The sequence below is a fragment of the Teleopsis dalmanni genome, chromosome 1 (assembly GCF_002237135.1).
Source record: "Teleopsis dalmanni isolate 2A chromosome 1, ASM223713v2, whole genome shotgun sequence".
Lineage (NCBI taxonomy): Eukaryota > Metazoa > Arthropoda > Insecta > Diptera > Diopsidae > Teleopsis > Teleopsis dalmanni.
The window spans coordinates 200,224,930-200,238,192 of NC_051846.1; the positions used below are offsets into that span (position 1 = coordinate 200,224,930).

The following is a 13,263-nucleotide window of genomic DNA, read 5'->3' on the forward strand; positions in this document are numbered from 1 at the left end:
TTATTGTTTTTATTTATTTTAGAATTAATGCAAAGATAAATGTAATATAAAAATGAATATATTTATATATATATGTATATATAAATATAAGTTGCTATGTGAACAAATATATATATATTGCTTTAGTTTTTAATGACAAATTATATATAAATAAAATTATTATTTACCTGATATATCGGGTCCACTGATTTCAGTAAATATTTTATGGTACGATGGCCTTCTTGTGAGTTCTCTGTGTCGTCGAGGTGAGTCTTCATCCGTTAGACTATCCTCACTATTTGAATCGAGGTGGTGTGTGTTCGGTTCTGGTTTAATCTTACATAGAAAATTTGGGGGGAGCTATTATATTTTTGGTATTTTTGTTTGTTTTAAGATATGAAAACATAAAATTAATTTTGAAGTAATATTAGTAACCAATAAAATTTAATTACAAGTAATTATATAGAGAAATATACAATAAAACTGAAAGATTTTTAAGTATTAATAATTTATTATACCATTTTAAAAGGTGTTTATTTTATTATGTTTCATTTGTTATTGCAACAGCAATAAGAAAAAATATGTTATAGATATGTATGTAAGCCTATGGTTTTTGTTTTTGTTGTGAAGTATGATTTCCACTTGGTTATTTGAAGAGATGAGTGGCTTGTAGTATCTTGTCAACCTTTTGTAGTATCAACAAGAACGGGTGACTATATAAAGATGTGGCGAGCCTGGAACTAAGTCTGATTTATTATTGGTAGATGCAGCAGGGCGTGAATACCAAAGTCACTTGTCCAAATATGCTTTCTGAGAATAACTATTGTCATGGAGTCACCATGACAAATATAAAAAACAACCCGATCCTTTATTGATAAATAAGCACTATAATTCCAACACATAACAATCCCTATTAGTTGTGAAAGTGCGCTAAGAGGGTGCACAATTGAATGTATCACAATAGCTTCTGAATAGCTTCTCAGAATAGCTTCTGAGTGATTAAATTAAGTTATAAATATATTGACTATATAATAGCATTATATTTGATATAATTTAGTGAAGTATTTTATTACATTTAATGCCTATCTTAAGGTACAGGATCATTTTCCAACTTTAAAATTGGGAAAAATTTCCCAGAAAAATATTATCTGTTTTTGAAATCATAGTGAGATAGTTGTTGATTTGTCAAAAGAGAGAAAGAAATGATATTATGTTGTATGTTATAAGATGCTGCTTCTTGCTCAGTTGTACATTTACAAATATAAGACAACCCAAAGCCAACGGTCAGAAAAAAGTTCACTATTATAAAAATTAATAACTTGTTTAACAGAACAAGTGAATATCTGCATAAAAAGAGTAAAAGATGTAGACTAAAGAAATCACACTACAAACGTAATAATTTTCTTCTAGTAAATCTTTAAACCAAATATATTCAAGCATATAATAACCGATGATGCCTCGCTTTGAAGTAAGTTATTCATTTCAGTGACTCATCAGTAAGTAGCAAAAGTAAATTGCTGATTTAGAAAACTAGTATGGATGTATGATATAGAATTGTAGGGCAACTTTTTACTGAGTTTAATATACAATTTATTAAAGAAACATTTGCAGAAATGCCAATCGATAATTGAAATAATTATAAAATTTAAATTGAGACGTAATCTATAAAAGTAAGTACCACTCTATTTACAGTAGCTTTAAAAACAAATATATTACTTAAGTTCTGTCTGTACAACTGATGATTATTGTTCATAATATTTTAAATTGGTAAACTGAGCTGTATTACAATATTAACATCGCAAAACGTATAAAGAAATTACGTTAGTCATTACATGAGAATAATAACCAAATATTCTGGTCAAAAAAGCTTTCATATTTTTCACAATTGTGTAAAAATCACTAAAAATGTGGATCTATTACTTTAAGTTGGGAGTTTTAAGTACCTGTGCCAGTTCCATATATCTGACTGGCATAAGAACAACTGAGAGATGTTTCGACACCCGGTTGTAACAGACAATTAAGTATATAAAAAAAAATATTTCTAGCTTTTCTATCTATAAATTTTTTTTCTATTATTAAAAATATTTTACTAAATTTTTTTTAAGATTTTATATAAAGTGATCATGTGTAAAATCGCCACTGTAAGAATGAAAACTACTTTTTAAGCATCCTACTACTATGTGTGTGAGAAGTTTTTATAAGATTATATCTTAAGTTATTTATATATTTTTTAGACAGCATATTTTACTAATAATATGAATATGCTATAGTATAATTTACTTAATAACTACAGACTGATTGTCAAAACTATAATATATATTGTGTATCATTTGTTCGATCATACAAGTCAAGTCGGGTTTCGGTCAGTTAGCTAATGGACGACTAACTGAGCTTTAAATTTGATAGGATACAAGTTTTATACTTGGTAGCTGCATTCTAACAAAATATTTACGAATAATTAAGTATAAGAATATTTCCAAAAAGTGTACAGATAATAGGTAGTTGGTAATACTCAAAAAAGATTTATGGTCAAAAAAAATTTAATTAATTAAAAATTTGAATTTTGTTGTTGTAATTTACTATTAAAAATAGTTTCTTCTAAGAAAATAGTGTCTTTCGTCATAATTGACTTAAAAAATATCTTCAAGATGCTAATATTTTTATTATTAAGTGTTATTTATGACCAGCTTGACCCCTCCATCACCTCCTACCACTACCCACCAACTTTTCTACCCATGTTATTGTCTCGTATATCCTTTCATGTTATCTGCTTACAGGTCCCAGCGGGTTACAACAACAACCAGTTTGTTAAATTCTTTACTTAATATTTTTCTATTCGACTACTGTGATCTTTAACACTTTTCAATTTTATTATTTACTCGACGTTGCTTTGGTTTTTGTTTTTTTAGTTTTACTCTATAGCAAATTTGTTTATAAAACATTATTACATCTTTTAACTAACAAACAAATCTTTCAGTTTTATTGCTAGAATTTCTAATATATTTCGAATGAGAAATAGGAATGAGGGAATTTACCTGGACAGCATTTCCTGATGTGGTGTGTATTACCGTCGTGTTCGGTTTGCTAACAAAAACTACGTTTTTGGACATGGCGTTTGTGGTGGCGGCGGTTTGTATTACAGAGGATTGATTTGCTGCTTGTATCACCGACTATTTTTTTTTTATTGTGTTGTGAAATAAAAATAAGAGTTAATAGCGATATATATAATATGAGTATTATATTTATTTTTCTATTCTTACCTGCAGACCATGTGGTGGCAGATATTGTACCACATTTGATGTTGTGGTTAAAACTGACGATGATGGCGGTGGTGGTACATTAATTGTGGTGGAATTTGTTGAATTGTTGCTCTGTTGTTGTGCTGTTGATAAATTGTGTCCTTCGTCTACGTTATTGGAATTACCATTCTCTTCGACGATGCTGTCCATTTTTTTGATTTTCAACAGCACCGTTACGTCTTCCGACAATTGCTTCAGTTTGACAAATTTTATTGGCCACTCAAGTTATGCAAGAAAATATATAAATAAAATAAAATCAACCAAAATTTCTTCCTCCTTTGCACTTCAATTTATTTTTTTAAATTTTCTTTGCTTTTTTTGTTGTTTGCTTATTTGCAACAACAAAAAGCTGTTAGCAACTTTTGGCTTAATTCCTTGTGCAGGCGGCCAAAGGGGCGTTTGTATTAATTTATCCAGTTTGATATATTAACTGTAAAAAAATAAATAAAATATATAAAATAATTATATACATATATATGTATACGTATATATATAATATAATTTATATTTATTTATTTAAAAATATAAAATTATTAAGAAGTATAATTAAAGCGGGAAATACTTTTTGTATTGACTTTGTTGTAGCCTCGCGCGCAACGTAATGCACATAAAATAGCTAAAATATTTAAAAAGCCAAACTAAATGATAAAACCACACCGAATATCACATAAAAGCGTTCATACTGGCGAATTGATAGTAGCGCTATAAATGAGTCATAGTCACCATCATCATTATAATCAGCGGCAAAGCTGACAACATCATTTTGAACGTAGCAGCGCCAGAGTCCGACCCACCAACAACAATAGCCACATTGCGATATCTGCTGAACAGAAACTGGCGAGTCGCGACTGCGACTACGACTGCGGCTACGATGTTACGATGTGAACGAACAGCCACGATAGCGACGACGACGAAACAACTTTTTGGATTAATAACGAAACTATCAAAATATTGCAATGCAAAATTACTTCGTCGTCATTATTAATACAGCGTGTTTATATATTTAAGTATACTTTGTTTCATATATACATATATATACATATACTATATAGAGCAAACATATATTTATGGTTATAATACCAGAACTGTAAGTACGGTTCATTTAGTGACAAAAGTATAAACTTATTTTCAACCTTAATCAAGTTTATAGTTAAATTATACTATAAAATAATTAAAATATCACAAAATACTATTTTAATTAATATTGTACTTGAATACAATTCATCTTTGAAAGCAACCCATACACATGAAACATCACTGGGTCCATAACAGTTCATACCGCGGACTACAATATAAAAGAAGCAATATGAAAAAATTGGAGTTCCATGCACATGAAGCATCACTGGGCCCATAACAAGTCATACCTGGGACTTCTATATAAAAGAAGCAATAGTTATTCAGTTATTCAATATAAATTTGTGGGAATTTCATATAAATAAAGTATCATTCTATCAAAATGAGTATCCTACGAGATCCGTAAATAAGTATGTTATACATATATGTATATATTTTATATAATTTTGAATTTATTTGTCGACCTGTTTTTTTAATAATTTTTTTTCCAGCTAGAGGTAGCTTTTTATTAGACAATTCAACGTTTGTTTAATATTTTTTAATATATTCTATATTTCGACTCTCCTTGCGAGTCATCATCAGAATCACGATCGATCTAACATAAATTAATATTAATAAAACTTTATCTATGTCATCTTCTTTATTCTGTTGTCTATATTGCACTATATATTATCTATATTGATGACTCTCAAGGATAATCAAAATATAGATATTAAAAAATATTAAATAAACGTTGAATGTTTTATATATATATATATAAACATATTTATATGAATCAAAATAGAATACGTATAGTTTCGTATATATCAATTTGATATCACATATTTATTCTCCGACTTTTAGACATGAAACGAAATGCCTAAGAGTTCCTATATAACCGTATAACCGTATATAAACCCTCGTTTTGGCATCATATTTATCCTTCGACTTTTAAACATTTAAAGAAACATCATTGTAATTGTGATATCTGATAAAGTACTTCTCATAAAACAGACAATTGATTTCATGACAATTGAAGTATTATATTTAATCTCTATCATGAAATATTAGAAACATTGATAAGTATTTTAAAATTCAATAAATAATTACGATATCTTTTATGACGGTTAACGATTAAAATAAAAAAACTAATTTTATTTTTTGACAACAATGAGTCAGAGAACCATTTATAGTATATTAACATAAATATACCATTGAGATTATAATAAAATACGAAATTCAATTTTTAAAAATAGGAGACGAAACTAGTTATTTCTATATATTATAATAAACAAAACGATTTTTGTTATTAATTTAATTATATACACAAACCAAACTAGTTTATATACAAATACTTTTTATATCTAACAAAGATTTTAGTATAGTCGGACTACGCTGCTCTATTGGGAGCCTGCTTTATTTATTATTGTTAGTCATCATTATAATACCAAATTTTCACACAACAAATAATATCTTTTTTAATTATCACAATCAATTTAACAGCAGTTGAATAATAAAAACATAAATATTTAAGAAAATAATATATATATTCAAATGTACATAATAAAAATTTGATAAGAGTAAAGAAGAATTATTATTTTAAATACACATTTAAAAAGAATTGAAATATAAGAGAGATAGATAAATCGATAGATTTTCACGATGTCCTTTATTTATATGAACTACAAATATATACAAACAATGTATCGGTTTATCGGTTTATAAATTGATAGATTTTCACGATGGCCTTTATTTATATGAACTACAAATATAAACAAACAATGTATCGATTTATTGATATCCCTTTTTGCACGAGTACTGATCTCTAAGTTTTTGAGATAGACGAACTTGAGAAAGACTCTTTAAAATTTGTCATCATCTATTGTTCTATTGATATCTCGCTTTTTACACGAATGTTGATCATTAAGTATTTGATACCCATTTTTTGGAAAAGAGTTTAAAAATTTGTCTTAAAGAACTACTCAGTATTGATTTTTTTTTTATTATTAATTAACCAGTTTACCATTGTCATTATTATTTCAGACAATTATTTTATCGATCGAATATGATTTCAGCACATTTGTATGTAGGGTAGTTAAGCTTCAGCAACTCCAAACCTTACTTTTTTACTGGTTTTACTTTATAAACTACGAAGCGATAAATAAATGTTGTTTAAACTGCCTCATACCATCAAAGATCATCAATATTCTTGAATCTCCCTACTAAATTAAAAAACAAAAACAATATCTGATTATAAAAATGTGAGTCATTCAGTGATAGTTGTGGAATAAATAAAAACAATATTGGGGGAATTCTTTATAGAACCAACTTTTATCAATTGTCAAAATTTAATGGTTTTCATTGATTTTGATCGAAGAGTTTACTGAAAGTACTCTGATGACATACATTCATATGATGTCATTTTATGTGTTTTAGATAATGTGATGAGTTCATTAATTTGTTATGTTTTAAAGGTCAAAATGTTTTGAAATCTATAATATATTATCAGTAAATTTTAATACCTTTTGATTTGCAACATTTATTAGAAGAAAAAAGAAAACAGAATTTCATATGTAATGAAAACTAATCGCACGAGACTCATACATTCACATAAAAACTACTTAAGATTAATAATATACATGAACTTATTAAGATATGGTTTAAGATAATATTAAATAACGAGTTCCCAACATTTCTTTAAATATTATTTTAAGTTTTTAAAAATAATTATGTATATATACATGCACACAAATAATATTGTATACATATATATGGTATATATTTTTAGATTAATTAATATAATTATGAATGTTGCGAAAAAAAAAATGGAGATAACAGCAAAAGGTTATATATTTCAGTGTATGTAGAAGTGGTTTAACATAACGGAAAATTGAAAAATTTTAGAAAAGAAATCGCTTAAGAGTTATAATCTCACATCCTGTGTTCAAGAATTTAATATCTAGAACTAGTCTAGGAAGCAATTAACAATCAGGAGATGAATTAGAAGAATTAATGATTGAAAGGCGCCATGTTAATATATTATCGATACTAATACATACAAGTACTTTTCAAACCTAATTTAGTGCGATTCATAGAAACTTCCAATTTATCTTATGATTTTGATGACGGCATAATCTTTGATTATTTATGCTCAATACACTAAGCTTATATATAATAGAGATATTGAGACTAGTGAAACAAGAAGTTTGTCGCTTATAAGTTTTCAAGCTAAGTTCACTCTATAGATTTTATAATGTGCCAATATTGTTGGCAACAGTTAAAATTTTATCGTGATAAATGTCTCTGTTCCAGCTTACCCAGTAACAAGTTAACAACTGTAAAAAAGTATTCAGCTGCGTCAAAGACTGGTATATTTAGTATATAGAATATATACTAGAGAGAAAGAGATGAAATACAATAAAAGTATTTGCATAGAAAAGGACAAGTTACGCAAAAAAAAACAATAAAATAATTTTATAATCATTTAATCCAATAATATAGAGAACGAAGAATAAAAAGTTGGTTTCAAGATTAGCCGAATCTAGTCGTTCCACTCGTTTAGTCTGACGACAAAATGCCGTTCAGTACTTCCAAAAATAACTGCACAAGCAGCTCGCCAACCTGTTTTCCGCTGCCTCAAGTCACACATAAACTTAAATCCAAACAATATTTGTATGCATCTTATAGAATTGGCTGGGTTGCTCCGCTTACCAATTCCAATCCATTCCTCCTCCTAAATAATCACCCCTCATCTTACACTACCATTAGCTACCTTCAATGAAGGGCTTAAAATATTGCCACAGTAGGCATACCTGTCGTATGAGGCGACTAAAATCCCGGCGCTAAGCCGACATTTGTGCAAAAAGTGTATATGGTAGATGTTGTCCCAGCCTGCAACACTCGACCAGACGTGTAAATCTGGTACTACGGGAATCAGTGGCCCGCAGATTCGGCTGTGTTAGATAGTTGAACTTGGATTCGTAGTGGTTGTGGTTAATACCTAAACTTACGCGGAAAGAATGATCAAGTATTTGTTTATCATTCATTTGACGTTGAATTGCGTGTTCATCACCGGGTGCTGTGACTTAAAGATCAGCACAGGTTGTAGATACTCCTCACATCAAACCACGGTGGAAATTATGTTTTGCACAAATTTCTTCATAGGCACCGGCGAAAATGTCTACGGCGCATAACCAGTTATCTTTTCAGATATAGTATTTCAAAAAATATATTATTTCATAAAAATAATATAATAATTAATAATGATCACAACATTAAAAGATCTTTAATTCGAAATTTATTTTGATGCACTTTCAAAAATCAACTACTCTCATATGGCACCCTGTATTTTTATGGTTAAAGTTTTGCATAAGCTGATACGTAGCAATAAACAAAGCGGAGGTTGAGTCAACCAACTTTAATGTTACAAAACCAGAGTAACAATTACAACAATAACGAAACAGTCAAGTTTTGAATAAATGAAGCGTTAATAAATAACAAAAATAATTAAATTTTACTTCACACTTTCAAAAAATAACTGAAATTAAACATTTTAAGTTTTTTTTTATATCTCTAAAGAAAAATGTTGAAATTGCACTTTTAAAAAACGCTGTAAGGGGAAAGAAAATAGTTTAGCAGAAAAATTTCATTTTATACAAACAAAAAATATTTATTATAAAAAAAAAACACCATATACTATATACATAAATGTATGTATATTTAATAATAATAAAAACAAATCTTTATAATAAATATATCCAAGAGGGAATATTTAAGTGAACACAGTCATAACGGCAGAGGGGAACAAAGATTTAACCGACTGTCTGACTGGTTAAAAAGGAGTGCCGCTCATGTTGGAACCGCATTTAAACGTATTCATAAGTTTTAATAACCACAAACTTAATCGCTTCTACTTTTGCCTTAAACGTACACTTCACTCCACTCTACTTCACTATTTGTATTTTTATGAGATGACGTCACTTAAAGAAAAGCCAAACACAAACATAACAAAGCAGAGAACGGCAAAGCTGAGCACACAGCACAGCACAGCACAGCACAGTTGCCACTTATATTTTTCTTATTTGTTTTTATTGTGTTCCTTTCTTTTCCTTTTCTTTTTTTGCGGTTTCGCTTTAAATTCGCGCGCGCATAGCAAGTGACTAAATCGCTGGCTAGCTCAACTGACAAACTGGCTGACTATTCTACTGGTTTGATTTGCTTTGCTTAATGTATACGTATGCAACAGTACATTGCGTTCCATCCCGTTCCGTCATCTGCTACGAAGACCAAATGTCTGTCTGTGTCGTGTGAGTTGTTTTTATGTGTATTTTTTTATTTGGGTGCTTGTCATTGTGGTATAGTGTATTGTGGTATTGCTTTCGTTAAATTCGTTGGTTGGTTGGTCTTTGGTTGTTTATCGTAGCAAACGGCAGGCAGGCAGCAGTGACGTAATTTGTTATTTTCTGTTTCTGTTTGTAATGTTTGCTTGAGAGGGTAGTTTTCATAGTTTCGACTGCGTAGCGCTGGAGAATGTTTAAACAATAATTGAAAAATTTACAGTACATAAATTTATAAATAAACTTTATATAATCACTAAGACAATTTATATAAAAATCGATTATATAAAGTTAAATGAAATCGATTGTTTGTAAGTTTGATTTAAAATTTATTATGTAGAAGGGGATGAAATAAACAATCCAAGTTAAATTTTCTTTCGTAGATTGGAGATGAAATTTTTTAAAGAATTGTTCTAAAATATAAAGTTTAAAATTAAGTATCACTTTGACAATGTATCGCCAGAACAGTATTTTAGTATTTCACAGTCAAATTATTAATAAAATTGTAATTCTAAAGTGTCTTAATATCAGTTACACAGCTTAAATAATGGATAGATAATAACCATTAGTACATGCTTGTATCCACAAATTTGTTACTAGGACGACTCTGAAACTTTTTGAAGTAATCTACCAGATTTCTTTTTTTTTGATAAAAGCACAATCTGTTCATCTCGATATACTGCTACATCCGTTTGAATGATACTTGGTTTTCATGAATGATACTCAGTTTAACATGGCCAATTACATTCCCTGACAGTTTTTTTTTTTTTACAAGAAAAAATTATTTGTCAAAGTTATTTGTTGGAATAAGCAGACTGGCTTAAATCGTTGGAAGATAAATACTTCATTGCAAGAAAATAAGGTCAGTCACTATACTTCAACCATCTCAAAACATTGGTCTCTCTTCTAACTAGTTGCCTGTTTAGGCATAGATATTAATAGTTTTAAAGACAGTAGTGAAAAGTAAGACTTTAAATTCAGAACATATGTATCAATTCAATTATATACATTATATAAAAAGAGATCGCTGTGAGCTGCACTGTCACGGGTTATAAGAGATATGTGGTACTTCTATTTTACCACTTTATTATTGATTAAGACACTTTTAAATATATTGTGTAAATATTTATTATTTTACAAGCATATATGGTTTAGCAAGTATTTATGCGTTTTTTTGGGCTAGTTAATGTGTTCGCCACAGATATAGTAGATTAAAAATAATAAGAAATTTATTCATAATTCAAAATTTGTGTCAACTGATATAATATGTAAGCAACTGCTAACTATAGGTGTTAACTTCGTGAAGGATAAAATTTTAGTTATTATTAAAATGTAATTTATTAACTTTGAACTGAGGATAGTAAACAGTGAAATTTAAGTATATATATAACACAATACAGTAGATAGTTAATATTAAGTATATTAAAATTGGAATCTTTGATGCAGAAACATACTTTTTTATTTTGGAGGTGAAAGCTTAGAAGAAGAATATCATTTATTATTAAAATAATGTTTGTTTCCAATTTTTATTTGAGACAAATATATTTTAGATATCAGAATTTAAAGAATCTTTGTAGCAGAAATATGCTTTTTTGGAGCTCGAAATTTAGAATAAGAATATCTTTTATTATTAAAATTGTGTGTTCGTTTCAAATTGTATTTGAGACGAATAATGTATTTCAGATATCAGAATTGTAACGAAAGGGACTTCGAGTTGGCAGCCCCTGTTATAAAATCTTTACATTCCTGGATATAAAAACTATATTATGAAAATTGAAAAAAAAAAAAACTTTAAGTGAAAATAACTAAGTCTCATATCCATTAATCAGTAGCAAGTAATTTAAATGACATATATCATATAAAAAAGTATATATATACATATAAAAAATTTTCACCGAGATAAAAATTTGTACACGAAAATTGTGCTCTTCCAGAGGGAAAGAAAACTGTTGCTATAAGCAGGCAGCATATTATAGTACTCCAGCTGAGATACCGTGTCTTTTCTTCTGTTTGCTGTGTATACTTTTAAAAATCAACAAATAATTTGTCACTAAATTTTAACACGTTTTGGCATCAATCTTAAATTAATATGGTTTTTTTCTTTATTTGTTTATTAATTTGAAACACTAATTTTCGTTCAAATTTTTTCAGCACATTGAAAAATAAATTTGCTATATTAGCAATTTTTTTATTGTAAATTATATTTTTATCATTAAGTAACTTTTTAATATACACTTTCGATTTGTTGCGGACCTTTATGGTATTTTATTAAATTCATTTAATAAAATAATTCATTTACAAATTTAACGATACCGAAAAATAATAGCGGTCAATACGAGCACACGAATACAAATTTCGTATGAAGAACTAAAGTAGAAGGAAAATAGAAAGAACTTCACTTCTGATGACATCACTAATTTTTATTATTGTTGTTGGTTTTTGTAAACAAACTGTCAAACATTACTAATAAGCCGATATGAGTGGAAAAGAGAAAAGTAGTGTTATTAAAACCCATCACAAGTCGGGCAATTAAATGACGTTATAAAAAAGTACTTCCTTTTCGCTATTTTAATAATTATTTATTTCATAATTAACTTTAGTAGATTAATATTACAAAATAATACTATACACACTTTTTTAATCCGTTTATATGAAATGTAGTTCACAAAATATTAATTTATTTTTTATTTATTTGTAGAAATATTAAAAATTTGCAGAGCAGCAACAAATAAGATTTTTCTATTGCACAGAGTCTTTCCATATTGTACCAAATTTTCGCAAAAGCATATTTCAATACATTTCACTATTCTCTGCTTGTGAAAAAGTGTGCATGTGGGAAAGAGATGTCAATTGTGAGCAACAGAAATGTGTAGTAGTTTGGTCTTTGAGACAAATTCACCACGAATGACAGGGTTGTATAAATTATATTCTTGTTACATATAATTTTTATGTTTACAATATTTGAAATTAATGAAACACATAAATATTATTGTATTATAATACAATAATAGTTTGTGTCACTTTTATTACAATGTAAATGAAGCTTTTATTGTAAAAATTAATTAAGTATAATGTGTGGGTTTATATTTATCTATATATTTCGAAGCAATACCACAAATATATTCCATTATGATTATTAAATTTTTACAGAAATTATTTTCTATATTCAATAAATTTTAAGTTTTATTATTATAAATAATATTAAATGATATACACATTTTTGTTTCAAACTCACATAATCTATATAGAAATATTTTTTTATTTAGTGAAATAATATTATTTAATGAATGAAAATTTTATTGCATTTTTTTGTTTTATATTTTACTTGGAATTATTGGTTGAAAGGTAGAACTAAGTATTTCGTTATTAAAATTAACATACATTAAGACTGAAAAGTTTTCGGAAATTCTCATTTAAAATTCGCGCGCTGTATATTTTTCGATATTTTAAGTTTATGTAGTTTGGCAGCCCTGTCCTTAATTACTATGCCAAAAATGAGCGCGATCTGTCAGACAGTTCGTTTACGGCAGCTGTTGAAACCAGTTCACCTCAGTAGTGCGTTGCGAAATGTCTTCGACGGTCGTACGACCGTCCTG

The 13,263-nt window shown here is 28.1% G+C and overlaps 2 protein-coding genes across 5 annotated transcripts in view; one reads left to right on the top strand and one right to left on the bottom strand.

Annotated features, from left to right (window-relative positions):
* The window catches only part of LOC119671269 (zinc finger CCCH domain-containing protein 13-like), a 379,289-nt gene that overhangs the window by 164,027 nt on the left and 201,999 nt on the right, over nucleotides 1–13,263 (top strand). The gene's annotated exons all lie outside the window — the stretch shown is intronic.
* On the bottom strand, nucleotides 168–12,429 carry LOC119671277 (cyclic AMP response element-binding protein B-like; the record flags this gene model as incomplete). 4 transcript variants are annotated; one of them, XM_038081845.1, is given in 4 exon segments in its annotated part: nucleotides 168–339; nucleotides 3,015–3,149; nucleotides 3,240–3,708; nucleotides 12,301–12,429. In XM_038081845.1, coding segments are annotated over 3 exon segments (496 nt in total), but the record flags the coding sequence as incomplete, so codon positions are not given.